At 46.0% G+C, this 27801-nt stretch overlaps 1 protein-coding gene across 1 annotated transcript in view; it reads right to left on the reverse strand.

Moving 5' to 3' along the window:
• Window positions 1–7014: 7014 nt before the first annotated feature.
• The window catches only part of HEXA (hexosaminidase subunit alpha), a 29295-nt gene continuing 8508 nt past the window's right edge, over window positions 7015–27801 (reverse strand). Inside the window, exons 2-14 of the mRNA XM_045531461.1 lie at window positions 19755–19847; window positions 18814–18879; window positions 17220–17266; window positions 16321–16431; window positions 15356–15457; window positions 14746–14878; window positions 13641–13821; window positions 12716–12802; window positions 12358–12430; window positions 11152–11335; window positions 10860–10950; window positions 10091–10195; window positions 7015–8742 (exon numbers count right to left, since the gene is read on the reverse strand). Of these exons, the coding sequence (XP_045387417.1) occupies window positions 8679–8742; window positions 10091–10195; window positions 10860–10950; window positions 11152–11335; window positions 12358–12430; window positions 12716–12802; window positions 13641–13821; window positions 14746–14878; window positions 15356–15457; window positions 16321–16431; window positions 17220–17266; window positions 18814–18879; window positions 19755–19847 (1337 nt within the window). The 3' untranslated portion in view covers window positions 7015–8678. The remainder of the gene's footprint in view (window positions 8743–10090; window positions 10196–10859; window positions 10951–11151; window positions 11336–12357; window positions 12431–12715; window positions 12803–13640; window positions 13822–14745; window positions 14879–15355; window positions 15458–16320; window positions 16432–17219; window positions 17267–18813; window positions 18880–19754; window positions 19848–27801) is intronic.

Genomic DNA, 27801 nt, shown 5'->3' on the forward strand with positions numbered 1-27801 from the left:
CTTGGGACTTTGAATAGTGACAATGAGAATCAACCCCTGAGGTAAGGGGAGGGATGTGACCAGGAACAAGGGCCCAAGCTGAGCTAGGAGGTTCGTGCCTTAATTCTCCATTTATTTCTGTCATTGTGGTAATTAACTGTGAGCCAAAATACTCAGTAATACACAACCTTACCCTAGGGTAAAGTCTCATGATGATGAGGACAGCTTGTTTCCAAGGAGGGAGTCTGATAACCAGGTGGGGAACTCTGTAACCCAACTGATATTGTCTCCAATCAAACCCTGAGGAACCAGTAGGGTTTCTGTAGGACCTAGCTAGCGTTATAATCAGGGGTGCTGGCCTATAGTCAGTTCAAAAATTTCAGGGTTGAGCAAGGTAAAAGATGTGACCATGAGGTGGCAGTAGGATACAACCTATTTTATTTGGGTGGTGCTTTGATAGGTTTGCATGGGGGTTGAGGGGAAAGTCCCTCACAGCAGGAGACCTTCCAAGGGCAAATGTGCAGATGCCACCACCCAGAAGGGTAAAAGGGAAATGGAACTCCTGGGAAAGCGGGCTACTGAAGAGGGGACTTACATGTCTGAGCAGCATGTCAGAGAGTCTTTGAGTCAGAAATCTCTGAAAAATAGGCCAGGCGTGGTGGCTCACACCTGTAATCCTAGCACTCTGGGAGGCCGAGGCGGGTGGATTGCTCGAGGTCAGGAGTTCGAGACCAGCCTGAGCAAGAGCGAGACCCCGTCTCTACTAAAAATAGAAAAAAATTATCTGGCCAACTAAAAATATATATAGAAAAAATTAGCTGGGCATGGTGGTGCATGCCCGTAGTCCCAGCTACTTGGGAGGCTGAGGCAGTAGGATTGCTTAAGCCCAGGAGTTTGAGGTTGCTGTGAGCTAGGCTGATGCCACGGCACTCACTGTAGCCTGGGCAACAGAGTGAGACTCTGTCTCAAAAAAAAAAAAAAAAAAGAAATCTCTGAAAAATAGCAGTGGCTTGGGGTCTTCATAGGCTTCTGGTTTATCCATGGCTAGCAGATGTTTGGTTCAATTCCACGAGGTATGCAAAGCAAGCAGGTTGTAAATGGCTAAAAATCTGCTTATTTGGGCTAAATTTAAAACAAATGGATGTGTAAAAATTTGAGTTTGGTGCCAGTAGGCTGTTGAGCTAATGGGTCCCAGCCTACTCTTAAGAACTAAACAACAAAGGGCCAATGTACAGAGACCATCTTTGGCTCATTTGTGTAACATGGCCCCAACACTGACACTGATGTGTCACCATCACTTCAGGTGTTGGACCTTCTGGGTTTGTTCTCCCAGGTAGATGTGTGTCTCTGCAACCTGTAGTCTGAAGCCTTTTTATTTCAGAAAAGAAATTATTAAAGCATAGTTTAGCATATGGTATGTTCCATTGCTTTCTTTTTCCTCTTCAGGAAACCCTATCATGCATATGTTAGATCTTCTTTGCCTATTTTTCTATCACTTTCAAATCTTTTTTTTAAATCTTTCTTCTTTAAAAAATCCTTCAAAAAATGTCCTCCATTTAATCTTTTGTTTGTCTGAACATACTAATATTATCCATTGTCATTTTTTTCTCGTGTTCCTTCTAGTTTAGACTTCATTTCTGAAATAGCTTTTCATTTATTCTAATTCCTTCCTGAATTCTATAATCTCACTTCTAAAAATTCTTTTTCCAATCCAATTTCTGAATTTTTCTAATGCTTTTATATATACATATATATATTGATTTTTCATTTTCTTAATGGTTTTCTTCTGTTTAGGGTAAATCTTTCTGTCATGCTTTCATTGTCAATAGGGAAATTACTGTAGTGCTTATTCTTTCTTTTTTTTTAAACAATGACTATGTTTGGGATTCAATCGAGCAATTTTAATTGCTCATTTTTAAGTGCAATGAGTTTTTCATTTTAGAAGGATGAATGGGAAGAATAGCTTTTCTAGCTTCAAAGCTTTAGAGTTTTCTTTCCTTTTTTATTTTTTTTTTTAAAGAAGTGGTACAAATATGACCTTTGACTCCTGAGACAGGCGTCCACTACTGCTCCTCTCACTTTTGTTTAGACCTTCTTTCTTTTACCTTTATTGGATAAAAGAAATAGAATCCAATAGAACTGCCAAGTTCTATTTGGAATCTACTCCCAGCAGTTTCCCCTCAGTTTAGACTTTGTCCTGGAGCACAGTGTTGATTGGCTGGTTTCAAGATCTTACAAGGCTCCACTTTGGTATCGCCAGAACTTACTTTGGTTCCCTTGCATTCACTTATAAATTGAATGTGCACAACCTCTTCCCAGTTTTGGTGCTATTCTCAGATTGTACTTTCCATCTTCTACCTGTTGGTGATTTGGTGGTTCTCCTATTCTCAGGAATATTAGACCCCTCCCCCTTATTGCCTTCCCTTTGCTTTCTGCTGCACAGATGCTAAATATATATCAGTTTTGTGGGCATTGATGATTCATCCCCAAATTCTAGTATTTTGGGGTTTGTAGGGTAGTACCTTGTCATTTAGCTTTTAAAAACTTTTAAAAGTTTTATTGAGATATGATTGAATATAATAAATTACGTATTTAAAGTGCATAATTTAATAAATTTTGACATGAGCCCATGAAATAATCACCACAATAAAGACAGTGAATAATCCGTCACATTCAAAGATTTCTTTGTGCGCATATATAATCTTTCTCTTCTACCCCTCCTTGCCTCCCCCATCCCCAAGCAACCACTGATATACTTTTGCCACTATAGTTCTTCTCTAGTTTTATATAATGAAATCATACAGTAAGTACTCTTCTTATGGCTTCTTTCACTCAGCAAATTATTTTTAGATTCATCCATAGTTTATTACTTTTTACTACTGAGCAGTATTCCATAATAAGCATATACCACTATTTGTTTTATCCATTCAACTTTTGATGGACATTTGGGTTGCTTCCAGTTTTGGGCTAGTACAAATATATCTTTTATGAATATCTCTGCATAGCTCTTTTTATGAACATATATTTCCTTTTCTCTTGGGTCAATACCAAGGAGCAGAATGGCTGGATCTTGCGATGGGTGTATGTTTAGCTTTTTAAGAACTTGTCAGACTGTGTTCCAAAGTGATTGTATCACTTTATATTCTCACCAGCAGTGTATGAGAATTCTAGTTCCTCCATATCCTCACCAACACTTCTTATGGCCAGCCTTTTAAACTTTAGCCATTCTAATAGGTGTGTAGTGGTATCTCACTATTTTTTTAATTTGGATTTCCCTAATGACTAATGATGTTGAGAATATTTTCATGTACTTATTTACCATCCATTGAAATATTTTCCCATATAAAAAGCTGGGATGTTTGTTTTCATATCAATTAAGTTTTGGCAGTTCTTTATATATTCTGGTTCCAAGTCCTTTATCAGATTTATGCTTTGCAAAGATTTTTCTCCCAAGTCTGTGGCTCATTTTTTCATGTTCCTAACAGTAACTTTTGAAGAACAGTTTTTAATTTTGATTTTTAGGAAGTCAAATTTATCAATTTGTTATTTAATGTATTACACTTTAAAGAAATCTTTGCCTAAACTAAGGACACAAAGATTTTCTCTTATGTTTTCTTCAGGAAGCTTTATAGTGTTAGGTTTTGCATTTAGGTCTATAAATAATTTTTAGTTAATTTTTGTGTATGGCATGAAGTGTAGATCAAATGCATTAATTTTTTTCCCTCTTTTTACACATAAAGAAAGTAAGTTATCAGTAGAATCCAGGTTTCTTGCTGGAGTTCTTTCCACCACATATTGGCAACACTCATAATTGTGTATATTCTATAATCTCTACCTTGGGAATTTTTGTTTTTAGTATATTCAAATAAGGTACATTAAGCTACAATTTCCCATTTTCTCTATGTATGGTGACTTTTGGGACACCCTGTATATTATTATTACATAAATGTCCATAGACTATCTCTTTAGTAAGTAGTACCAAATTTAAATTCATATAACTCAAGAAACTGGAACATATGATTCCCCCAGTACAATCTCAAATACAAAAGGTTAAAGTGGAAATCTTGCTCTGTTCCAAATATTAAGGGAAAATACTCAGTCTTTCACCATTAAATGTGTCAACTGTAGATGTTTTTGTAGATACCCTTTATTGGGTTATAGAAATTCCTTTCTGTTCCTATATTGTTGAGAGAGAGTTTTTATTTTAAATCACAAATAGGTTTTCTATTTTGTCAAATGCTTTTTCTCTTACTATGGAGATGAGAATGTGGTTTTTGTCCTTCATTCTGTTACTATGCTTCATTGTGTTTCATTAACTGATTCTGGATGTTCATTTTCTTGCATATTCATGGTTCAACACCATTTGTTGAAGGGAATCTCTTTTCCCAATTGAATTGCCTTTGATTCTTTGTCAAAGACCAGTTGACTGTATTTGTGTGGGTCTATTTCTGGGCTCTCTATTTTGTTCCATTGATCTATTTATTGATTCTTTCACCAAATACCAAACTGTCCTAATTACTGTAGCTTTACAGTAAGCCTTGAAGTAGGGTATTGTCAGTCCTCCAACGTTGTTCTTCTCCTTTAATATTGTGTTGGCAATTCTGTGTTTTGCCTTTCAATATAAACTTTAGAATCAGCTTGTCAATGCCTCTAACATAACTTTCTGATTTTGATTGGGATTGCACTGAATCTATAAATTACATTAGGAAAAACCAGTATCTTAACAATATTGAGTCTTCCTATCCATAAACATAAAATATCTCTCCATTTATTTAGATCTTTTTTTGATTTTTTCATTAGTTTTTTTTTACCTTGAACTTAAAAAAATTTTTTTTTGAGATAGGGTCTCACTCTATCACCTAGGCTGGAGTGCAGTGGCCAGATCATAGCTCACTATGACTGCAAACTCCTGGGCTCAAGTCTCACTATCAATGACTCCTTTAATAAACTCCCATCCCACAACCAATTATGTTTTGAAGGGTTTGTTTTCTTTCTTCTTCTATACTTTCTTCTAAGTGATCCCATTTATACTTAGACAAATCTTCAGAGGTTTTATATGTCTATACCTACATCTATCCTTTAAGCTCCAAACTCAGGTAGCCAAAATTTACTACTTCATATCACCTGAATATAGTAACAGTGAGAAGAATGAAAGCTGTAGAAGAAAACTCAGGAAAGAATGGTGTCACCAAAGACTGGGAAGAAAGAATTTCGAAGAGGGAGTTATCAGATTGGGTGTGGTGGCTCACACCTGTAATCCTGGCACTTTGGGAAGCAGAGGTGGGAGGATTGCTTGAGGTCAGGAATTTGAGACTAGCCTGGGCAACATAGCGAGAATCCATCTCTACAGAAAATTAAAAAATTAGCTGGGTGTGGTGGTGCGTGCCTGTAGTCCCAGCTGCTCAGGAGGCTGAGAAGGGAGGGTTGCTTGAGCTCAGGAGTTTTGAGGCTGCAGTGAGCTATAATGGCACCACTACACTCTAGCCTGGGCAACAAAGTGAGACCCCATCTGTTAAAAAAAAGAAAAAAAAAGAGTGATCAAAATCTCAAAATAGGCCAGGCGAGGTGGCTCACGCCTGTAATCCTAGCACTCTGGGAGGCTGAGGCGGGTGGATCGCTCGAGGTCAGGAGTTCGAGACCAGCCTGAGCAAGAGCGAGACCCCATCTCTACTAAAAATAGAAAGAAATGATCTGGCCAACTAAAAATATACATAGAAAAATTTAGCTGGGCATGGTGGCGCATGCCTGTAGTCCCAGCTACTCGGGAGGCTGAAGCAGGAGGATTGCTTGAGCCCAGGAGTTTGAGGTTGCTGTGAGCTAGGCTGATGCCACGGCACTCACTCTAGCCCGGGCAACAAAGCGAGACTCTGTCTCAAAAAATAAAATAAAATAAAATAAAATAAATCTCACTGAAAAATGTAGAAACAGACACACATACATGCACACACAAGCACTGCTTTGAAAAGGATTTTTAAAACTGTGAGGACTGTGTAGTTATTTATATATACAGTGAATAGTAATGAAAAAAATCCAACAAGTAAACATTTCACTGAAATTAGTTAAAATGTATTTATATTATACATGTATTTATTAACAATATAGGAAAAGATACTAATTGTCAACCTTTCAGAGTTTATTTCTTTATAAAGGAAAAAATACAGAATGATTTTAATAAACAAAGCTCTCAATTCCTACTTTTTTTCTTAGTGGGAATGAGAAGCATATAACACATACCTGTCATGCCCTGTATTGATTAATCTTACAAAAGACATCAGAAAAAACCTGCACAAATCTAGACTGGAGTGCTAGGAATATTGCCACAAGGCCCGTGTATCTACCATAATAAAAAATAAATTCAGCCAACATCCTTTATTTCACCCTTTCCCAGATCATTTCAGCTTTCTTCACATCCTCGACATCCCCTCACCAGAAGCCTAGGGGCAATGACTCTACATCACTAGTGTTGTGGTGGCACCTGTGTCCCCAAGTCCTGATATCCTATCTCTAGGGTAATCCACTGAGGTGCACCTGAAAACACCAGTGACATCACTTTATCAGATTCCTAGAAGGAAGGGTACCTGGCACGCAGTCTCTGCTCCTCCAAAGGAGAGGGGAGGTGGAAGTTCTCCTGGCCTCCATTCACGCCTTTATTTTACACCCATTAAACCTGCCTTGCCCTCTTAGTAGACTCACAGGAGAGCAGGGGCTAGCGAGGACTTACTGTTCCTAGGATGACCGGAGCCAGGAAATCACTCTGGGCCCTTCCCTGCCCCCTGGTAGCGCACAGAGCACAGGCAGGCCTGAGGAGCCTGGGCCCGCGCAGGGTGGGGCTCTAAATCCACAGCCCAGGTGAAGGGAGATGAGTTGGGGAAACAGCAACTCTGTGTGCTGAAGACTGGTGGTCGCTGTGGGCTACTGCCTCCGACCCGTCACCATGTCAAGGCCTGATGATGATCTTCAGAAAATGCCCTAATGATCAGCGGACCAGAGAGGCAATGGCGGAGGTTGGGGAACAGCACACTCTATCACAAGGTCTTGAGCAGGCCATGTTAATCTTTTTAATGGTAAAGATTATAACATTAAAGAAAATGTTTACAATAGAAACAAATCACTGACGCATACTGCTTTAACACAAATGTTTTCATGATCCATCTCTTCCTTCACTGACTTGAGACCTACAATTTAGTGTCTGCTTTTTTTATTTAACATTAAACCAAACAACAGCAACACGAAAGTTATGATGAGGAGGAAGATAGGGGCATTTGGAGTGTAGCAGCATTTCTGCAGGGTCCTTGCCTGGAACCCCCAAAGGTTTCTGGGTAACAGAGGTCAGGGGGCTCCTCTGGTGGGTGCAAGTGGCGGAGCCTTAGCTCATGTCTCTAGCTAGAGCCCTGGGCTTGGCTAGGTTGGGCTGTGCGAAAATTCCAAGAGAATTCTGCTGGTAGAAGATGCCCACCCTGTCCCCACAGGAACAGCACAATGCAGGGCTCGTCTACCTACAACCACGTCCCCAAAGGAACATGGTCAAGGGACTGAAGGACGGTGTTTCAGGACCATGTTTTACTCAGATTCCTCTCTGCCCTGCCTTCTCCAAGTTTCTGTATCCACCATGCTGGGAGCTTTCTGAAAGAAATGCCTGGGACCTCGCCATTGTCCTCCCAGCCCAGACCAGGCGAAAGAACTTAACAAATAATGGCCAAAGAAATCCTCGTCTAAAACGTTTGCTGTCCCCTACTGCCCCAGCCCCTGGGCTACATTGTTATTTCTGCACATGAAACCACCAGGGGGCAGGCTGGGTTCACAATGAGATAATTCCTCCCAGAGAAAACTGGTCACATGTGCAAAGACCCCCTTTCAGAGCCACATGCCCACCTCCTTGCCCCCCCAGGGGCTTTGTTCTCATGGCCTCAGCTGTGCCATCCGCTGAAAGTGGGTGAGAGGAGGGGGTTGAAGATGCCTGCATTATGTCAGAGTTGGCTAGGGCCTCTGCGTCCTTCAAATTCGACACCTTACCACACTGCTTCGACCACATTGTGTTCAACAGTATTTAAGTAACGGTTGTATGAAGGTGAAGTGGCAAGAAACCCAAAAGAGAACGGCTCTAAGGGCGGGAGCTGTGCACGGGGTAGGAGCTGTTCTGCGACCAGGCCTGGTCTGGAGCCCTAACATTGCCCGGAACTCCTGCAGGCCCTACGATGTCTCCTTCCGTAACCAGAGCCTTGGAGTGGTAACACAGATGTGCAGTGACCAGGCTGAGAATGAGGGCGGGTGTCTGGAACATGTTCAGGGGTGGAAAAGGAGTGACATAACTCATAGGTGAGCAGAGCAGAACACAAGCTACAGACACCACAGGTTTCATCCCCAGCCCTCAACTGGGATCCAGGGGCAGATACTAAACCCAACCTGGCTGGGCCCTGCTGAGCTCACTCACTCTCACCAGCCTAGAAGACCAGTCCTGGCCGCTCTCTTACCCTCAGGCCATTCACACATTTTTGCGTTTTTACACAGGTAGTCCATATTTATTATAAAAAAGCGCCACATCACTCTTTATTGGACGCCAGTGCCAGCACCAGCCCCCTTCTCTCCAAGCACAGGGGCACGTGGGCAAGGGGCTCCGTCCCCTGGCCAGGATGCAGTCAAAGCCTGGCCCCACCACCTCTCCTAGGGCCAGCACCCTCCTCGGTGCCTGAGGCACTGGCTCAGCTCTGTTCAAACTCCTGCTCACAGTAGCCTACATCGAGGGGCTGGGCCTGGACACCTCGCCTGCAAGGGGACAGGGAGAAATGGCAAGATGAGCCCGTCAGAAGGGGCCAGCCTCAGGCCCTAGCAACATCTCCACTGCAGTCAACAGTCTCCCCTTGCCCATTTCAGTGACTCTCAAACTGTCACTGTACACCAAAAGTATGTGGGGTTCTCACTTCCAGAGATTCTCACTTGGGGAGGGGCAAAGTGTTGGCAAGAATCTGTAATTCGAATAGGTACCCCAGGTGATTGTGATACAGAGAGACCCAGGAACTTTGGGGAATAGCCCCCTATTTCTATCCTGCCTGTCTCTGTACCCTAACACCAAATAATTCAGTCCCTTTGGAAAACAGGTAGATGCCTGGGGGCTGCCCAGTGCCCTTGGCCTACTTAGCCTTCTGTTCCTGGCTCTGAAATGCTGTGAATGCGGTGGCAGTGGGGCACTGGGGAGCTGTCCAGTCCGTGCACTTGGGCATGAAATCTTGTCCTTAGGTCTCAGACTTAGAAGTTACAAGACCTGATCAATCTCCTTATAGACCTCTAGGCATGCTTCCTTTATTATCTAAATAAGCAACATGCTCAGAGAACCAGTGTCACCCAGTGAATTGCAGACAGTTGAGGCTTAGACCCCAAAACGCTCGGCCCTGGCCTCTGGTCTGTCCTAGGCTGTGTCCCCCAAGATCTCAAGACCTAGTCAATGAAGGAATCCAGGAAATGATTATCTTACAAAGGCCCATCCCCAACAGAGGTGCAGATGTCATGAGAGCCCAAAAAGTTGGTCTGGTTCAAATCCTGCTTCTTAGTGACTTTGGGCAAGGGACTGAACTTCTCTGTCCCTCACCTGTCTATCTCTGAAATGGGGATAAGAATGCACTTACCTTATGGGGCTGTGGTGCAGAGTCAGTGAGGTACTGGCTCTAAAGAGCTTAGCACAGCGACTGCCACAAAGTACAGTCATGCCTGGTATCAGCAGGGGAGTGGTTCCAGGACCCCACAGACACCCAAATCCATGGACACTTAAGTCCCTTACGTAAGATGATATGGCATTTGCATATAACCTATGCACATCCTCCTGTACACTTTAAATCATCTCTAGATTACTTACAATACCTAATACAACATAGATGTTATGTAAATAGTTATACTGTATTGTTTTTTATTTGTATTATTTTTTATTGTTGCATTATGTATTTATTTATTTTTTCCCAAATGTTTTCTATCACGGTTGGCACAAGCCTGGGATATGCAGGGCCACCTATAAGCCTCTGTAAGTGTTAACTATTGTTATTATCCTTTTCCTCTCAGTAAGGGGTCCCAAGCCCTGGACCTGCGCCACCCACACCTTAGGAAGGCCCCGCAGCCTACTCACCTCAGCAACTCACAGCGGAAGCGCGACAGTCGTTTATGGGCAAATGTCAGGTCAGCTGTCAGCCTGCTGCTCCACAGCCTCTCAGCAACAGCCCCTCCTCTGGGCCTGCAGGGAACGGGGCACGTGCCAGGGTGGGCCATGTATTCCCTGCAAAGATGCTGGACATCCACGGGCTGCTGCCCCTTGTCTAGGGCCCCTGGACCAGCTCAGGGCCAAGGCAAGTGCTCAACACCTTGTTCAGAGGCACAGCCTGGCTGGACGAGTCCCAGAGAGTTCTAGGGCTCAGCTCCATCTTCATTAAATAGTGGACAGTGATTCCACTCTCTTCCTCTCCCAGAGACAGGGGAATAAGAATCAGCCTTAAAGGTATCATTAACTGGCAGTGACAGCAGCAGCGGACGCTGCCACACCTGACCCTGCCTGGCAAGGCTGCTGAGGAAACAGCACAGGAAAGTATGATCGTGGGAATCGTGGACTCTCAGTGTTGGATCCTGAGCACGTCGCTTCGTTCTCCAGGCCTCACTATTTCTACCTGAGAGGTGGAGAAAACAATCTCTACCCCACACACCTCTTGGGTCACTGGAGGGAAACACGTGCAAGTCGCGTGGGAAGTGAGTATCACAGACAAATAGAAGGCTCGCGGCATTGCCTCTTCTCCCTCAGGCCTGAGAGGAGGGTGCTAGTCTGGAGGTGGCTAGTGGGGACTGAGTCTGTCAGGGAGAATCCCTGCCCGCAAGCCCACCCTCTACCTTCTCCAGAAAACCCTTACCAGAGCCTGGGGACCAGGTTTGTGTTGTCCACATACTCTCCCCACATGCAGGCCTCTCCCCCAATCACCAGAGCCTTCTGCTGAGGGGTACCTGAGGGAAAGCAGGTAACAACAGGCTGGTGGTGGGGCGTGACTCTAGGGCTCTCCTTCAGCCACCTTCCCAATGTGGCCCTCTCCTCAGATAAGTCGTTTCATTTCCTACCCTGAAACGTCTGGCCCAGACCCTCCTGCCTCCCACCTTGTCCCCAAGCCCAGCCTCCTTTGGCCAGCAAGGGGAGCGCCCTGCTTTCACCTTCAAAGTTCAGGGGTTCCACTAGGTAGAACTCCTTCCAGTCAGGGCCGTAAGTTATACGGTTCAGGTACCAGGGGGCAGAGAGCAGGGCCCGGAAGCCGGACTTGGTGATCAGTTCCAGCTCCTTCATGTAGCTTACTGGCACCTCTTCTCGCCACACCTGTATGATTGTGTCTGGCCGAACCTGTCACAAAAGGTCAAATGGCAGTAATAGCACAGAGCTGAGGAGATTCCTGGGCCTCACTCATATGCAGGCAACCTAGGCCAAGGGGTATGTCCTCCCTCTGTTTTCCAGCAGAAAAGTATGGGCTGGGCACAGTGGCTCAGGCCTATAATCCTAGCACTCGGGGAGGCTGAGGTGCGAGGATCGCTTGAGCTCTGGAGTTCAAGACCAGCCTGATCAAGACCCTGTCTGTACTAAAAGTAGAAAAATTAGCTGGGTGTGGTGGCATGTGCCTGAAGTCTGAGCTACTCGAGAGGCAGGAGGATCCCCTGAGCCCACGAGTTTGAGGCTGCTGGGAGCTACGATGATGTCACTGCACTCCAACCTGGGTGACAGAGACTCTGTCTTAAAACAACAGCAACAAAAAAAAGGTAGGTCTCTATGACTCCTAACTGCTGTGCTCACACCTTGATACAGAGGCCGAGGAGTCCACAGACCCTGAGATAGCTCCCTGCTGCTCCACCTCCCTAGGCCCTCTGCAGCCGCCCTGTCCACACGGAGCTAGAAACACTGGCTGTGAGCTGGGGAGGTGAGCAGTGGGGCCCAGGTGCTACCACGCCCAAGAGTCTCTAGATGTTACTGGGCACAGGACAGGGTTTCTACAGAGCCTCTGCATGTGAAGGAGGCTAGGATCTTACTGATGAAAAATGAAGAAGGTAGCCCTGCTCCCACAGACCTGGAAGACCCTAGTCTATGACTCAGGAAGGAAAATCCAGCTCATCATGCCAGTCTCAGGAATCCCAGGTGACCTGGCAGCAGAAATAACTCTTGATCAGTTGGCAGCAAGGGAGGGTAGACAGAGGCTCTGATACATAAACCCGGGCCTCATACCTCTGCAGCCTTTCTAGAGGGAATAGGAGAGTGCTCTGACCATTAAAACCTAGTCCAAACCCAGAAATCAGTCCCTCCAGAGGCAGGGCAGGGCTGGGGAGACCAGAGGGAGACAATGCTGGCAGCTCCTTCTCTTCTCTGCCCCGGCTCACCTTTACTTTATTATCAAACACCTCCTGCCACACCACGTAGCCCTTGCCATAAGAGGAGACGATGTTCAGCAGCCTGCAGAGGGGAGGAGTGTCAAGAAAGCATCTGCTCAGCTCAGATTGGCTCCAGGCTGTTTGTGCCAGTGCTCTAGGGGTTGAGCCTGGCCGGGGGTCTATTCCCAATTGAGCAGTGTCTTCCCCAGGGTGGGGAACTGACTGCTCCAAACCTGAAGGGATCAGACAACGGGACCCTTCAGGGGCCCAGAAAGTGGGCAAGGAGGGCCTGACCCTGATACAGAAAGTGAGGACCCCACAGGAGGTGACCCCCAAGGGACCCCGCCCAGCCTCCTTCCTTGCTCACGTCTGGATGTAGTAGGACTCCAGCTGCTTGAAGTCCTCACCAAAGCCTTTCTTCTTCATAAAGTCCTGGATATCTGGGTTGGACTTCCTGAATCCCGTGAAAAAATGAAGATCAATTTTTCAATATCCTGAAAGCCTAAAGCCTGGGGATTAGTCACCTGGCCTCCCACAACTTCCTCCTTTCACCTGAAAAACCGAATAGCCAAGAATCTCAGAAGCCCTAACTGAGGAAGGTGTGGCTATATGCAAAGCTTTGTGGAGGGCACTGCTTACAGAGGCTGAGAAAGGATGAGTTTTAAGTTCAAACTCCCAAAGAGATCAGATCTTAATCCTCTCTCTGGATGGCAATGCGTGGGCCCAGGGTCTTAGCATTGGGTCCACACACTCAAGTCTGGCTTCCCTAGCGGCTAGTCTAGGTGGCTGACAAGCCTGCTGTCTGTCACCTGCTGCAGACCCCTTGCCTCACAGCACCTGCATTTTGCTCACCGTGTTCTCCTTCTAGAATATTTTGCCCTGCGCATGTCTCCAAAGAGCCAAACTATTTCCCTAGAAACAGCTCTCGTGCCCAGTTCTCAGAGAAGCCCCTCAACCTCTTTTGAGCTCATTAGATCTGAGGGTTGCCTTCATAAAAAGGGATTATTTTTCTCTATCCTGAATTTTTCCAAGAGCTGGTTTTTAAAACAAACATCTCAAGGATATGAGAGAGGAGGAGAGGTTCACATTGACAGCCTTGCCAAATTCAGGTAGGGCCTTCTCTGCAGGTGGACAGGGGAAGGCCCAGGACCCAGGCAACGTGAGCTGAGACAGACTGCTGTCTGTGAGGTTAGCCCCTGAGAAGCAGCTGAATTAGGTGGCCCCTTGGATGCTAACCTCTATTCTGAGCAAGCAATTCATCAGGCGCGATGGGAAGATCAAAGGGCTCATACCAGCAGGTGAAATCAACCTCATCTCCTCCAAGGTGAAGATAAAAATCCGGGAAGACAGAGCTGACCTCCAAGAAGAATGTGCTCATGAACTCATAGGTATTGTTGAGACTGGGATTCACGGGGCCAAAGGTGCCAGAGGGCTGAGACCCAGAGTAGCAGGGAGTCAATAATCCAGGGATACCTAAACCAAGAGAGAACCCCATACAAAGATCACAAATACACAGACCCTCACGCACAGTTAGTTCTACAGATTAGGACATAAGTCACGCAAAGTAAGACAATCGTGCTCATAAATGTCACACACATCGAGGAAGGCCCACTCAGGCACTCACAGACACTAGTAGTCACCAACATTTAGTCACAGAGAAATAAGAATATATCCACAATCACAGATGGCCGGAGGCTGGGTTCCAGCCAGACACCTGTCAGCGCACACTCCTGCCTTGATGCGCTACCTCCAGCAGGCGTCACCCTTGCTCCCAAAGGCTGCTCTCCTGCCACCTTTAGCCAGAAAAGCAGAGGGAAAGCCTGATCCGGCCACAGTGGCAAAATCTTTCCTCTCTTTCTTCCCCAGTACATGGGGTCAACTTGGATGCAGAATATTTCTACATTTCCTAAGGGGTGTCTCCTTTGGCCCAGAGTCTTTCCCTCCTGAGGCTGAGGCCACAAGATATCTTCAATTTTCTACAAGGCCGGTAGCCTCTTTCAACCTGCCTTTAACCTTCCTGTGGGGGTCAGTCTGGGTGGCCGGAGTATACAGAAGAGATGAGTGAGCAGGAGTGGTGACTGTCCGACTCGAACCTCTGGAGGCCACCCCGGGCTTCTTTCTTTCAGATTCTACCCTGGGAATCAGATTCCTCAGCATCCACTCTAAGGCACAACCACCAGCAAGGGTATCTGAGAAGAACTTGCCCATATTTTCATAGTAAGAAGAGGTCTCCTTTGCCTGAAATTCTTCCTATCTTAATTACCAAGAGGAAGAAGCTGATGGAAAACATTCCTTCAGGGACCAAAGTTGGGACATGCCATACCCAACAGCTCATTCCCTGAGCCCCTTACTGTGGATGATCAGCAGACTCCCTCCAACCCCAGACATTATTCTTACCTGGTCCCCAAGACAAAGTGTGGCCAGGAGTGTCAAACTCTGCCAGCACACGGATGCCCCGAAGCCGCGCATATTCAATCACCTCCTTCACATCCTGCGCTGTGTAGATGTGGGTGACAGGGTTGTAGGACCCCTGAAAGGCATAAGACACCCTTCAGGTTCTCGTTTCCTGAAGGCTCGCACAGTAAAAGATACCCCAAATACCCAAAGGACTCCCCAGATATCAGAAAACCTGTTCATAGCCCTTTGCTATCAGGGACTATCTTCAAGGAACTTGATCATAATTTCCCACAAGTTATCAAATCTGTTTTATCTGAATAGCACAATGCCACTGACATAAACAAGGTAGGTATTATGTCCATTTAGCAGAATATAAATAAATACAGAGAAAAAGAGACTAGGAGAGATTATCTCCTGAAGGTCACAAAGCAAATTAATGCCAAAGTTTGGACTTGAACTAAAGTGTCCTGACTCCAAATCCACCGTCCTTCCCCTGTGTCAGTATGTCTGCCTAAAACTGGCTGTTTAGGATGAGAGCCATTGTCCCTGACAGCCCAGCCAGGCTCGACCATCAACCCATAAACTTGGTCTGGGAGAAACTGGGACGTACCTTTCTGGTGAGCTCTGGAAAAGTGAAGCTCTCGTATGGGAAGGAAGGGTCATCCACCAGATGCCAATGGAACACATTTAATTTGTTATACGCCATGACATCCTGTAGGTCAGAGCACACACTGTGAACCCATCACAGCCTCAAACCTGGAAAGCTGGGCAGGCTGGCTCAACCCACCCCAGCTTCCAGTGAAGTGTTTACAGGGTCTCTCTCTCTCTCTCAAACCTTCCCATCAGGGAGTGCCTGGCATGGAGGGAAGACCCAGCACATTTCTTCTTTTCCAGGCCATATCCAACGATGGCTGACAGAAGTGGTCTCTCCTCTTTTTGAGATGAATTCTGGCCACATTAAGAGGAAGACCGCAGCAACCATGGTACCCTGGAGTCTCCCATACCCCTCAAATAGCCTGAAGATCAACACTTCTTCCTGCCATTAGTGTTGGGTTATCTGACTGGTGTTTACAAACTGTGAGGCCTGCTGGGAACTTAGTAGCCCCTTAACTCATAAATCTCAGAAGCCAAGGCTGATAGATGTGTTGATTCCTTTGGTTCCACCAGAGAAGCAAAGGAAAAGGCACATGATCTGGAGCATCAGTTGTCAGAGAAGATTGCACATCAAACACAAGAGAGTTAGGAACTTCCCCAGCTAATGCTTTGAACATCTCCCTCATAATGACCTTGTCTAAACTAAAGTTAGCTCTACCTGGCCAAAGAAGCCAATTGCCCAAAACACCTTCTGCATTCCTGGAATCAGCCTAAACATTGGTCCACAGTAGCCAGTGGGGTAGATTTGAGTCACGCTTCTTATTTTTGAGTCTTGGAGCAGTTCCTCGTCTACATTTCTCTAGGAGCTCACAGAGTTACACACATTCCCCCTCTAACGCTTTAAGAATATGGAACTTGATCTGTCCCTTGCCCCATCACCCCAGAACCCTGAGCACAAAGAAGGCGTTAAGGCCTGGGTACCAGAGTGTCCAGGATGTTAGACAGTGGCAGGTAATGGCGAGACGTATCCAACAGCAGGCCCCGGTGAGGGAAGCGGGGAAAGTCTTTGACCTCAGTCTTGTTTATAAAGAACTGTGTGGACCAAACAGAGAAGATGTCAGGGTTCAAAGGGAGCTTAACACAGGGAACAGGGGGGTGAGGAAAACTCTCCCAAGATCCCTGCAAAGCCAATCTATAACTGTTCTCAGGGTAACTATCTCCCCAAATGCCCCCGACCTCTACACCAGTGATCATAAACTACCACCCTCCCAGACAGCGACTCTCCCACGCCAGCCAGACACACTGTCCCACTCACCACTCAGCTTTCAAATTCCGGATTTTCCTGACTGTTAACATGTTTATTTTTTACATGTGTGGCCTCAAGGTCATTACTAAATAATGACTCAGGGGAACCAAATTATAGTGATTCCAAACAGACAAAATCTACCAAACCAGTTTTCCATCCACATCTCCTCCTACGCTCCTGTTGGGGCTACTGCAAGCCACCACGACTCTGTCTAAGGCAAAATAAGATTTTTCCAGGACTCTCTACGTTGGGAGAAAACCCCAGAGATTAGATAATTCGGAGCTAAATGATGGGCAAACATGGGTACAAAGAGCTACAAAGGTCATTGGAAACCAAGAAGGGGGAAGGATGGGAGGTGGGGAGGGGTGAAAACTTACCTATCGGGTGGACACGATGAACACTATTCTGGTGCTGGGCACATTAAAAGCCCGACTTAAGCATTATACGAGGTATCCATGTAACAAAAACATTTGTACCCCCTTAATATTTTGAAATAAAAATAAATAAATACATTTTTTTAAAAAAGAAAACCCCAGAGATTAGAAAGGAGCCCTTTTTGAGGGCTCACACTCACCGTGCCCTCAGCAGATTTCCAGACGAGCTGGCTAAAAGTCTCCAGACCTACGGAGAAGGAGAGAGGCAGAGGAGAGACTCAGGAAGTGGAAAAAGAGATGCACCCATTGGGAAGGTTCTCAATGTTTCAGAGTATAATGTCTGGGTACACAGTGAAATGGATGTAGCAATGGCTTGATGATTCTTAATACTTATGAAAAGGGGACACTAGGAAACCAGTATCCATTTTTACTCTGTTTTTTTATTTTGGGAGGTGGCAGGGAAAGGGGTTTTGGTGCCCTTTCTTGCAACATACTAACCTTCAAAACCCATATACCTCCTATTCCTATTTCCTAAGCCTTGAACTCACAGGAATATTAAAAAGAGAGGCCAAGATGTGTGCTCATGAGAACACACGCAGGGACAAGCCAGCCTGAAAGGTTAAGGCTTTCCATGGATAAACCCATTAGGAGCTTAAGGGAGCTAAGAAAAGGGGTCCCCGCTCTGTTGCCCCTTCACTTCTCCCAGATTCGATTGTGAGAAAGTGATCATAAGCTTGAGTTTCCAAGATGCCTGGGCCCATAGCTAGACTTAGAAGACAAGGAAGCATCCACGCTGTCTCTGCAGAGTCTGACAGGAGACCCAGCTGCAGGGAGCTGAGGTGTGGTGGGCAGCAACTGCCCCACAAGGACTGACACAGTCCCCCAGAGGCCAGCAAGGCCCAAGCACAGGTATGTTGAGTCCAGAGCATTACATGTTATGGGGAGACATCCCCGGAAACCCCACAGAAGCCCCATGAAGGACTCCCAGAGTCCCCAAATTTCAAAATGAAAGAATCCATGAGACTTCAGTGGCCACTCAGCACCAAATTTGAAGCAGACTGCTAGCGCACTGTTTTGGCTTCTCCCTCTCTGACACCCAGCACTCTGGAGTCCCAGATCCTCCTACCCCACCTCACTAATCATAGCACCTGCATAAAAGGGTTACGAAGGCAGAAAGGGGAGTCAGTATGCTGTTTCTCCAAAGCACAGAGGGGCAAGGTATAACGACAAACTAAAACAAGGTGTGGTTCTGTGGGAACTGCCTCATCATTCCCCAGCAGAGCATTTACCCAACGTAGTAGAGGTACTTGGCTACGTCTGTACCTAGGGAACGAACACCTTTTCAGCAAACCTAGAGGAAGGGAAGGGGCCCATCACCTGTTCACCTGTTAGCTAGTAAACTCCTCATTTTCTCCAGAAATATATAGTTCTACATATTTCACTACTATTTATTTATTTTTTTACATTTATCTATTTCTTTTTTTTACAGCTTTCCTTTTTAAAGAACCTTTCTAATTATGTGTCTTTAGTGAGAGCTGGACGGGCAGTGTTTATGGTGACACCCTCCGACCCCTCCCCCAGAGCGCCTGCCCAGGGGAGCTGCTGCCACTGCGCAGGGTGAAACCTGACAACTTCTAGGGACAGCTCTAAGAAGATGGGAAACACTCCAGCTGGTTTCCATAAAGAAAGCTTTCTAAAGCAGGCATATTCGCTAGGCCCCAAGTCCTGTCCTCCCACCACACCAACCCTCCCACGTCATGTTTCTCTCTCTCTGCGTCAGCCCCACCTTGTTACCTCGGAGAGCTCCCCAGACAGTCTCAGAGACAAGTAAACATTTGTCATCGTTTATGGTCAGGGTATCTGAAATGACAGAAATGACCCCATTTAGTCAAGGTCGTCTTCTCTCAGATTACAGACCAGATGTTCTATGTAAAAAACACCCGGCAAGATCATATATATATTTTTTATCTTTCAGTGAGGAGACATCCCCAGAGTAGGACAGCGGTCGGATGGCCAGGCCAGGGGCCAGCATGGGAGGGTGGTCATCACAGTGGCTCTGCAGACCCAGGAAGATGACGCCTGATGAGAGAGTCAGGCTGGAGCAGAGTCCTCTGCAAGGCACCACCTACCCTCATGGTCAGTTTCCCAGCAGAACCATGAAATCCTATTTTTAGCTAAAAGCATGAAAAGTCTCCTGTTGGCAAAGGGAATAAGGACACTTTCAGGGGAGTCCGGGATCCAGTGCTCCCAAAGCCTTTGTGATCACCCTCCTTTCCCTTTTTCTTAAGGCTTCAGCTACTTCATCCAAGAATGTGAGGAAGAAGCCAAGACTCAAATGTTCACTTTGGAGGCTGAGAAGTCCCCAAATGCTGCTGCTCAGGGAGGACAGAAGGCAGTCACAGGATTAATGACTTAGCTTCATCTCAGTATAAATGATCAAAAACTCCTTCTCTCCCCAGTGTAGGGTTTCTTAGAGAAAATCAGCAAAGTGTACACTTTCCTAAAATAGAAATGTACTCAGTCCAGAAAGCAGGCATCCTGTGGGACTCAATAAATAGCCAGTGTGACATTCCGCAGCCAGCCTTCAGACACTTGTTAAGCTTCTCCATAGGAAAAATTTATCTTCTATGGCTCTCAGGACTTGGTTCCCGTGGTCATGGGGGACTGTGGCAGGCCAAAGTAATAGCTTCAGACAAGTGCTTGTTCTTCTAGGACAGGGACAGGGCAGTACTTACAATTCTCCACTGACTCCAAAGTAGGAAACTGGTTACATCCAGATGTGACCACAGAGACAACCAATATATTCTTCTCCAATGTATGTCGTTTTCCTGCAAAGACAGGGTAAGCTCAGTGTGGCTAACCTGCCATCAGAAGCAACAGGCAAAACCAAGGCCCCCGCAGGGTCTCTAGCTCTAGTCGCTCAGTTCACACACCTGTGGTAAAAGGAAAGGGAGGACGTGGCATTTGCCCTTGGCATAGGCATTGCCTAGTCATCCATTTCAACTTTTTCATTCCAGTTATGTTCCCTTTCTCCCCAGTATCCATGTGACCCATGTATGAACAAACTGGGTGACAGATTTTCTTAACCAGGGCTCTGTATTTCTGGCTTCCCTTGGATTATACCAAGCACACAATTCCAAGACCTCAACTGCCTCTCTATGAGCGGCAGTTCTAGAGCATGACTACCCAAAGTGTGGTCTGCAGATTAGCTGCCAATTTGCAAACTGTGTTACTCATTGGTCACTAGATAGGAAGCTTATATGACACCAGAATGTAAATCAATTATGTCAGAGTAAACACACTATCCAGTTCTAATACTTTTTAATAATAAGATTTTCTCAATGAAGGGAACAGTTTCACATTCTGGTGCATATGCTTCCTATCTCCTCGCAGACTGGCACTGTAAGTAGTACTGCTCTTGAAGCCTCCAGATGAAGGGTTTCCAACTTTGTAAACGCCCAGGAGCTAAAGTGAGCAGATGGAGCAGATGATAGGAGGCTCTCCCATGCAGAGGAGGCCTGAGATGATGCAGCTGATACCTCAGAGAAGGCACACGGGCACCAGCCCATCTGCTTTCTTCCTTCCTCTTTCCAAGGCAGATTTCTGCCAAGCAGTAGAAAGCCACCCAGAATGAGCCAACGTATTATCTAATATAGCTCTACAGACCCCAGTCTATGCAGAAAGAATGCCAAAGCCAAAATAGTAATGCCCTCTCTCTTCCTGCCCTCCTAGTGGTTCTTCCCTGTGATTTTCTGGGTGGCTCTGCTTCCAATGCCCCAAGCCTCAACTTAATCAGCCCCTCTCTATTCCCTGCTGGAGCCAGATGCATCCCACCGACACCACACATCCGTGACTTCCTATGGCACCACACAGTCAGGGATAGGACGGCTTGGCAGAAGGCAGAGAGAGAGAATTCAGAAACAAGCTAGAATCCCAGATGCTACCCATCTCCAGGCAGAAGGAACCCAAGAGCCTCAGACCATTCTCAAGGAAGCCTGCTCAAACCTCCTGAGCACTACCACACAGCTGCATCTCAGCTCTCAGGTGTGCCAAGAAGCAAGCTAAGGAGAGGTACTTTCATGCGTTCGTGAATAAACATATTCTTTCCCCTCTCAGTAAATACCCTGTATCCCCACACTAATACCTGCCTAAATTCTGCAGGGAGAAGGGAATTTGAGGCAACCCTGGGCCAAGTCAACCCACAACTCTATTCTTAAACCCTAACTATGCCCCTCTCAAAAAAAGGACAAGAAGGCTTTCAGGGCTGAAATCACTCTGAAAGCATAATCTGTAGGGTCAATCCAAGATCTCCAAGCAGACAGGCTATCTCTACAAATCCATCTCTGCAGAGGACTCTGCAGGAAGGCCAAGGAGGACGTGACCTAGGGACAGGGTGAAGAAAAGCTATGCCCCACTCTCTGTCTCCTTGTCCTCACTCCTAAGCCCACACGCACGGAGCCCGGTATCATTGTGTGGAGGGCTCATCTGAGTATCTATACAGGCAGCCGTCCCAAAGAGGACAAAAGTCCTGAGCTTTAGTGTTAATCCTCTGGGCCTCAGTCTGCCAAATAAGGAGAAATCACAAATATGCAACCACCATGGCTCACCACCCTGATGACAAAACAAGAAAAGCTGCACAAACATCAGGTTTATCCGAACTATTGCTTGGAAGATAGGAAAATACCTAACTCTTTGGTTGTTATTATCGTTTTCATTTTTCGAAAACACACCTGTACGTCATTCCGTAAGTCTGTAGTCATTTAGAGGGACAGTGACTACTTTGAAGATCTGCTAAAAATGAAAGCACTTTTTTTCCAGAACAATGCCCCTAATTTAACACATTGACTGCCAGACTAGAAAAAAAATTTTTTTCCTTGGGGCCACAGTGTTTTATTATGAAAATAGAATAAAAGCTTCAAAAACAAAATGATCCTTTCTTATTTAATGAAAAATTTATTTTTTATAGTTTTCTGTGTGTGAATTACATGCAACCTGAAAAATAGTTCACGCAGCTCCCAAGGTACAGAGACATGTGCGTTACATAGGCTTCATGAAGCCCTGGGCTCAAAACTAGCATGAGTTAAATACAACTCACGTGGCAGTTAATGTGTTAAGGGCTCTTTCTCCAGAATTACGGTTCCTCCACTCTCTGCCACCAATCTCACGTGAAGAATCCCTTCCTAAGTGTTCTCAGTGACTCATCCATGTTCGGGCCGGAAGAAGCAGACACAGAGGCAGGGCTGATGTTCAAACAAATTAGGAGAAGGAAGGTCTGGGGGAGGCAGCAACATGAGGGATGGCAAAACAGGAGGGACATCAGGTCATTTGAAAGGATGTAAATAACCATCATCACTGTGGTTTTCCACCTCCACGTTGCTCCTCTGCTGAGCTCTGAAGAGAGCAGGAAGCAGGCAGGGGACAGTAGCCGCCTCTCCACACACCCACGCGCTGTGCACCAGAAGTGCTGAGGTGTGGGAAGCACGGTATGGCAAATAGCCCAATCAGCCAGCAGTGTCACGGGCACATGCGCCACGAGCTTGGCTGGGACAGCAGGAAGTTCCGTAGCCTCAAGTGCTCAGGAGGAAGCATGGGCAACAGAGCAGTGGGCTGGGAAATCAGGAAAGGTTGGTTCGGGTCTGGTTCTGCTGCTGTGCTGCCAAGCTGAGCGAGTCCTGGGGCTCCCACTTCCTTCCTTGTCAACAACGGCAGGGTGGGACCAGATTCCAGCTACTCCTCTTCAGAGCAAACATCTCATGATCCCACAGACAGCTAATGCACTCCAGGGCCCCATTCCACAACCACAGCTTCCCACCTCTGCCGTCTGCTCGTCTCCCTGCTTCCATATAAACCACCTCTTGTCTTTGGGCTTATTGAAAAGTTTGTGTTGTTTTTAATTTAAAAAGTAGTACATACTAATTGAAAAAATTCAAACAGCACAGAAGCACAATTAAAAAAAATAATACTGGCCGGGCGCGGTGGCTCACGCCTGTAATCCTAGCACTCTGGGAGGCCGAGGCGGGTGGATCGCTAGAGGTCAGGAGTTCGAGACCAGCCTGAGCAAGACCGAGACCCCGTCTCTACTAAAAATAGAAAGAAATTATCTGGCCAACTAAAATATATACATAGAAAAAATTAGCTGGGCATGGTGGCGCATGCCTGTAGTCCCAGCTACTTGGGAGGCTGAGGCAGGAGGATCACTTGAGCCCAGGAGTTTGAGGTTGCTGTGAGCTAGGCCGACGCCACGGCACTCACTCTAGCCTGGGTAACAAAGTGAGACTCTGTCTCAAAAAAAATAAAAATAAAAAAATAATAGCATCTTTGGCATCCTTCCTTAGTCCCCTCAGTGAAGAGATAATAGCACTGTTAGTTTTCTACCCTTGCAGTCCCTCTTTAGCAAAATTTTGCCTTATTCATCACAGGTCATCTCTGGACATGGAATTCTCAGAACAAACACCTGCTGACTATCAAGTCCCACTGCTGAACTTTCTCCAGACTCTAGTACTGTGACCCCTCCATTTCCCTCCTGTTCGCAGCCCTGTCCCATCCTCACCCTTGTCCCTGCGTGCCCAGGTGTGGTGATCCCTCACCTCAGATACACTCTAGCCAATGCTCTCAGCAATGTGTCTCTTCTCTTCTGTTGAGCCCAGTGGCAACACCTTAAACCCTGGGTCCAGCTAACATCTGCCTTCTGCACCCCTGACCGGGCTACTACGCCCTACTGGAGGGAAGGGAGAAAAACCACAGCACAGCAGGATTGGGCCACTATAAAATCATGGTCTCCCAACTTGGCTGGGCCCTGAGGCTGCCCTTGCAATCTTCCATCTCCACCACTGCTTTTTGCTCTTCTCTGCAACAGTTACTTCCAACGTGTACCACTTTCCTCAAGTCTACACCTGATCACCACCTCCCTTATTCTCAGCAGAAAGCACTCTCATCCACCCCTACTTCCTTGCCCTCTCCCCACTGACAAAAATGTCTGCAACAAACTCCAGTCTTGACCTTTTCCACCCCCATCTTGATGGAAGGAGTTTCCTTTCACCTGTGTGCTAGATCTCTCCTCAGTCTCCTCTTGCATAAATTATTTCCCTTTTCCCCAAAGTCTTCATATTATTTCTTTCTACTGATTGTTTCCCATCAGCATCAAAACATTTGCAATCCTCCTGGTCTCAACTGCATGTCATCTCAAACACTCACTCTTTCTTTGCCTTCCTGTCACAACTGTAGAGGAAATGTAGCCTAGGCAACTAAGGAGCTGGATTAGCGCTTAGTTCAGTGCCTAAAGCGTGGTTAAGTGCTCACAGAGTCAGCCATCGTTAGTCCTCTCTTCGCAGCCACTTCCTTACATCCCATGTATTCCTCAATCCACTATGATCTGGCTTCCTCACCACCCCTCCTCTGGACATGGCTTCACCAAACTGGATTGGTTCTCCAACTGGATTCAAGGGATCCTTTCCAACTCATTCATTCACTCAACAGTTACTTACCGAATGCTTTCTATGGCCAGGGTGTTCTAAGTGCTGGGGATACAGCAGTGACCAAAACAGACAAAATCTTTGCTGTCAGAGAGCTAATATTTTAGAAACTGCTCACTCCTTCTGGGACCTCTTAGCAGCACCAGACATCCCTGTCCTTCTTGAAACTAAACTCCCTCAGCTTAAGGGACACTGCTATCTCTTGGTTTTCCTTCTAATTCCTTGAATATGTAGTCACTCTACTTTTCCTTCACCAGCCTCAATGTGCCAGTGTTGTCCAGGGTCTCCAGGGTTTTGGACTTCTCTTTTTCTCCCCACTTACACTCTCCCTGGACAGTGTCATCATACAGTAGGCTGATGACTCCTAAACCTATCTTTCCATGCCCGCTCTTCTTCTGGAGCTCTGGACTTGTACGCCTCTCTCACACGTCTCAAATACACACTGAACTAACTCTCCACTCCTCTCCCTGGCTGACCCTCCCTCTCACTTTGATAACAGCACCGTCTATTTACCTAGACCAGAAACCTCCTTCTCCGACATCTTCCACTGAACTGGGTAGACCACAAATTCATTCACTTGAAATAATATTTATATACCGTCTGCTATGTGTCAAACACTGTGCTAAGCACCAAGATTACAACAGTAAAAAAAGACTGAGAAAAATCTTATAATTACAAACCCTTATTCTCTCGACACATGGCTATTTTCCCACCCCCACTAGGCCAAAGCCTCAGCCTCTTATAATTTCTCACCTGGATGACCACAGAAAAAATCCCCCAGGTAGTCTTTCCCTGCCTCTGTGAATACCTCATTTCAATCTACTACCCTCTGGGACCTTTTAATATGAAAATCAGATCATAAAAAATCTTTGCTGAAAATCCTCCAATGTCTCCCCATAACTTTCAAAATAAATTCCAGAATTCACCAGATGATCATAAAAAACCACTTGTCTTCTGCTCCTGTGCAGAATTTTCACCATAGCACAATGAACTCTTTACAGAGCCCTGAAAATGCCACATTTTCTCCACACTTTTCTTTGCACATATTGCTTCCTCCATTTGAAACAAACTTCGCATTCCCTCCACATCTCTCCTGACTAAGAAATAGCCCTGGTTTTCCCTTTTTTTTTTTTTTTTGAGACAGAGTCTCACTCTGTTGCCCGGGCTAGAGTGCCGTGGTGTCAGCCTAGCTCACAGCAACCTCAAACTCCTGGGCTCAAGCGATCCTCCTGCCTCAGCCTCACGAGTAGCTGGGACTACAGGCATGTGCCACCATGCCCGGCTAATTTTTTTCCGCTATATATTTTTAGTTGGCCAGATAATTTCTTTCTATTTTTAGTAGAGATGGGGTCTTGCTCTTGCTCAGGCTGGTCTCAAATTCCTGATCTCGAGCGATCCTCCTGCCTTGGCCTCCCAGAGTGCTAGGATTACAGGCATGAGCCACCGCGCCCACCTGGTTTTCCTTTTATAAAACATTTCTGTCATTCCCCCACCCTTTCCTAAGAGACCTTCCTATGTGATCATGAAGTAACATATACATACCTTTTTCATAACACTTATCTCAATATATGCTGTTTATTTGTCTATCTCCTCACCTAGGCTGTGAGTTCCTCAACAGCAGGGACCAATCTCAGTGTCTTTGTATTCCCAGTGCCTGACACATGGCAGTCATTCAATAAATGTTTGCTGAAAAAATGAATGATGCTGGAATTAAAAAAGGGCACATTTAATGCTATGTATGCATAATGATTGTGCTACATGATAATTAGGCATAAATGGCAAATACTTAATGTAGAGATTACTTTTACACACCAAAACCTAGTACTTCTGAAGTCCTGAGATTGGGTTGGGGGATGCTAAGAAGACGCCCAGGCTCACAGAAGGAGCCTTTTCAGACATAGCTCTTAAGGCTTCTGGATCCATAAATCCAAAGATTTAGGAGTTTCTACTTCTTTGGAAGGGGGAACTCGCTGCTACATTAGGGTACCTAGAAACTACAAATCTTTATCTCAGTGCACAATAGCTTCTCCTTCCACCCACCCTGCTCCCCCCGAATCAAAATATTTCTATCACATCGATGTATTGGATTCACAGAATCCCAGCAGCATGGAGAAAACACACTGGTTTTGGTCATAAAGTGGCATTTGGTTTGGCTTCTGGATTGGAAACTAAGAAAGTCAACCTAGCCTATGCCGCCTTCCCACTCTTTAATGTCTACCTTGCCCCCATACGCTCTGGTACACTCCACTCCTAGGCTGGTGCCAAAGTTTGTTCCCATGCCCACTCTGCTCTCCTCCCCTCCCACTTTTGTACACATCATATCCAGGCTTCATCTCCCCATACTCTGCCTAATCAAAGCCCTTGAAATCATTCATTTCCCACTCATTTCTTCATTCCAGCCAATATATATTGAGCACTTACTGTGCATCAGGAACTGTGCTAGGTGCTGGGGCAGTTAAAAAGAAAAACAAGCCCTGGTCCCTGCCCTTGAGGAGCTCACAGTCTAGTGGGAGAGACAAATATAAACAGTAATTACAAAACTGTGATAAGGGCTACGGTAAAAATTATAACCACCTCCTGAAAGGGAGGGAGGCTTAACATTGGAGGGGACCTCTGTGTAGGATCTTCAACCTTGAATTGCTGAATGCCAAGCTACCAAGAGGAGAAAAGGTATCCCAAGCCTGGGAAGTGCATTGGTGTGGGAGGGAAGGAGGCAAGGCCACCCCGTCAAACTTCTTATCCCAGTAAAGTGGGAGTCTGCGAATCCAACTGCCCTGTGCTCGGGCCTCTCCCCAGTGCTGCTGACTTCAGTCTAGACTATGGTGCCTCCTCCCGTGAGTCATTATTTTTAAGTGTTGAACAGAATTCCACTGATGAGACATACCTTGTCTTATCTAACTTCTCTCCTGTTTGTGGACATGTGGTAATGTTTCTAAGTTTTGTTTTGTTTTTTTTGAGAAAGGGTCTTGCTCTATCCCCGGGCTAGGGTGCTGTAGCATCATCGTAGCTCACTGCAACCTCAAACTCCTGGGCTCAAGTGATCCTCCTGCCTCAGCCTCCTGAGTAGCGGAGACTACAAGCATGCACCACCACACCTGGCTAATTTTTGTATTTTCTGTAGAGATGGAGTCTCACTCTTGCTCAGGCTGGTCTCGGATTCCTGGCCTCAAGCGATCCTCCCACCTTGGCCTCCCAGAGTGCTGGGATTATAGGTAGGAGCTACTGTGTCTGGTCTCTCAGTTTTTAATATTATAAACAATGTTCTAGTAAACAAATATTCTTGTATATGTGTGTATAAATTTTTTAGCAG

Source organism: Lemur catta, chromosome 1, assembly GCF_020740605.2.
Source record: "Lemur catta isolate mLemCat1 chromosome 1, mLemCat1.pri, whole genome shotgun sequence".
Taxonomy (NCBI): domain Eukaryota; kingdom Metazoa; phylum Chordata; class Mammalia; order Primates; family Lemuridae; genus Lemur; species Lemur catta.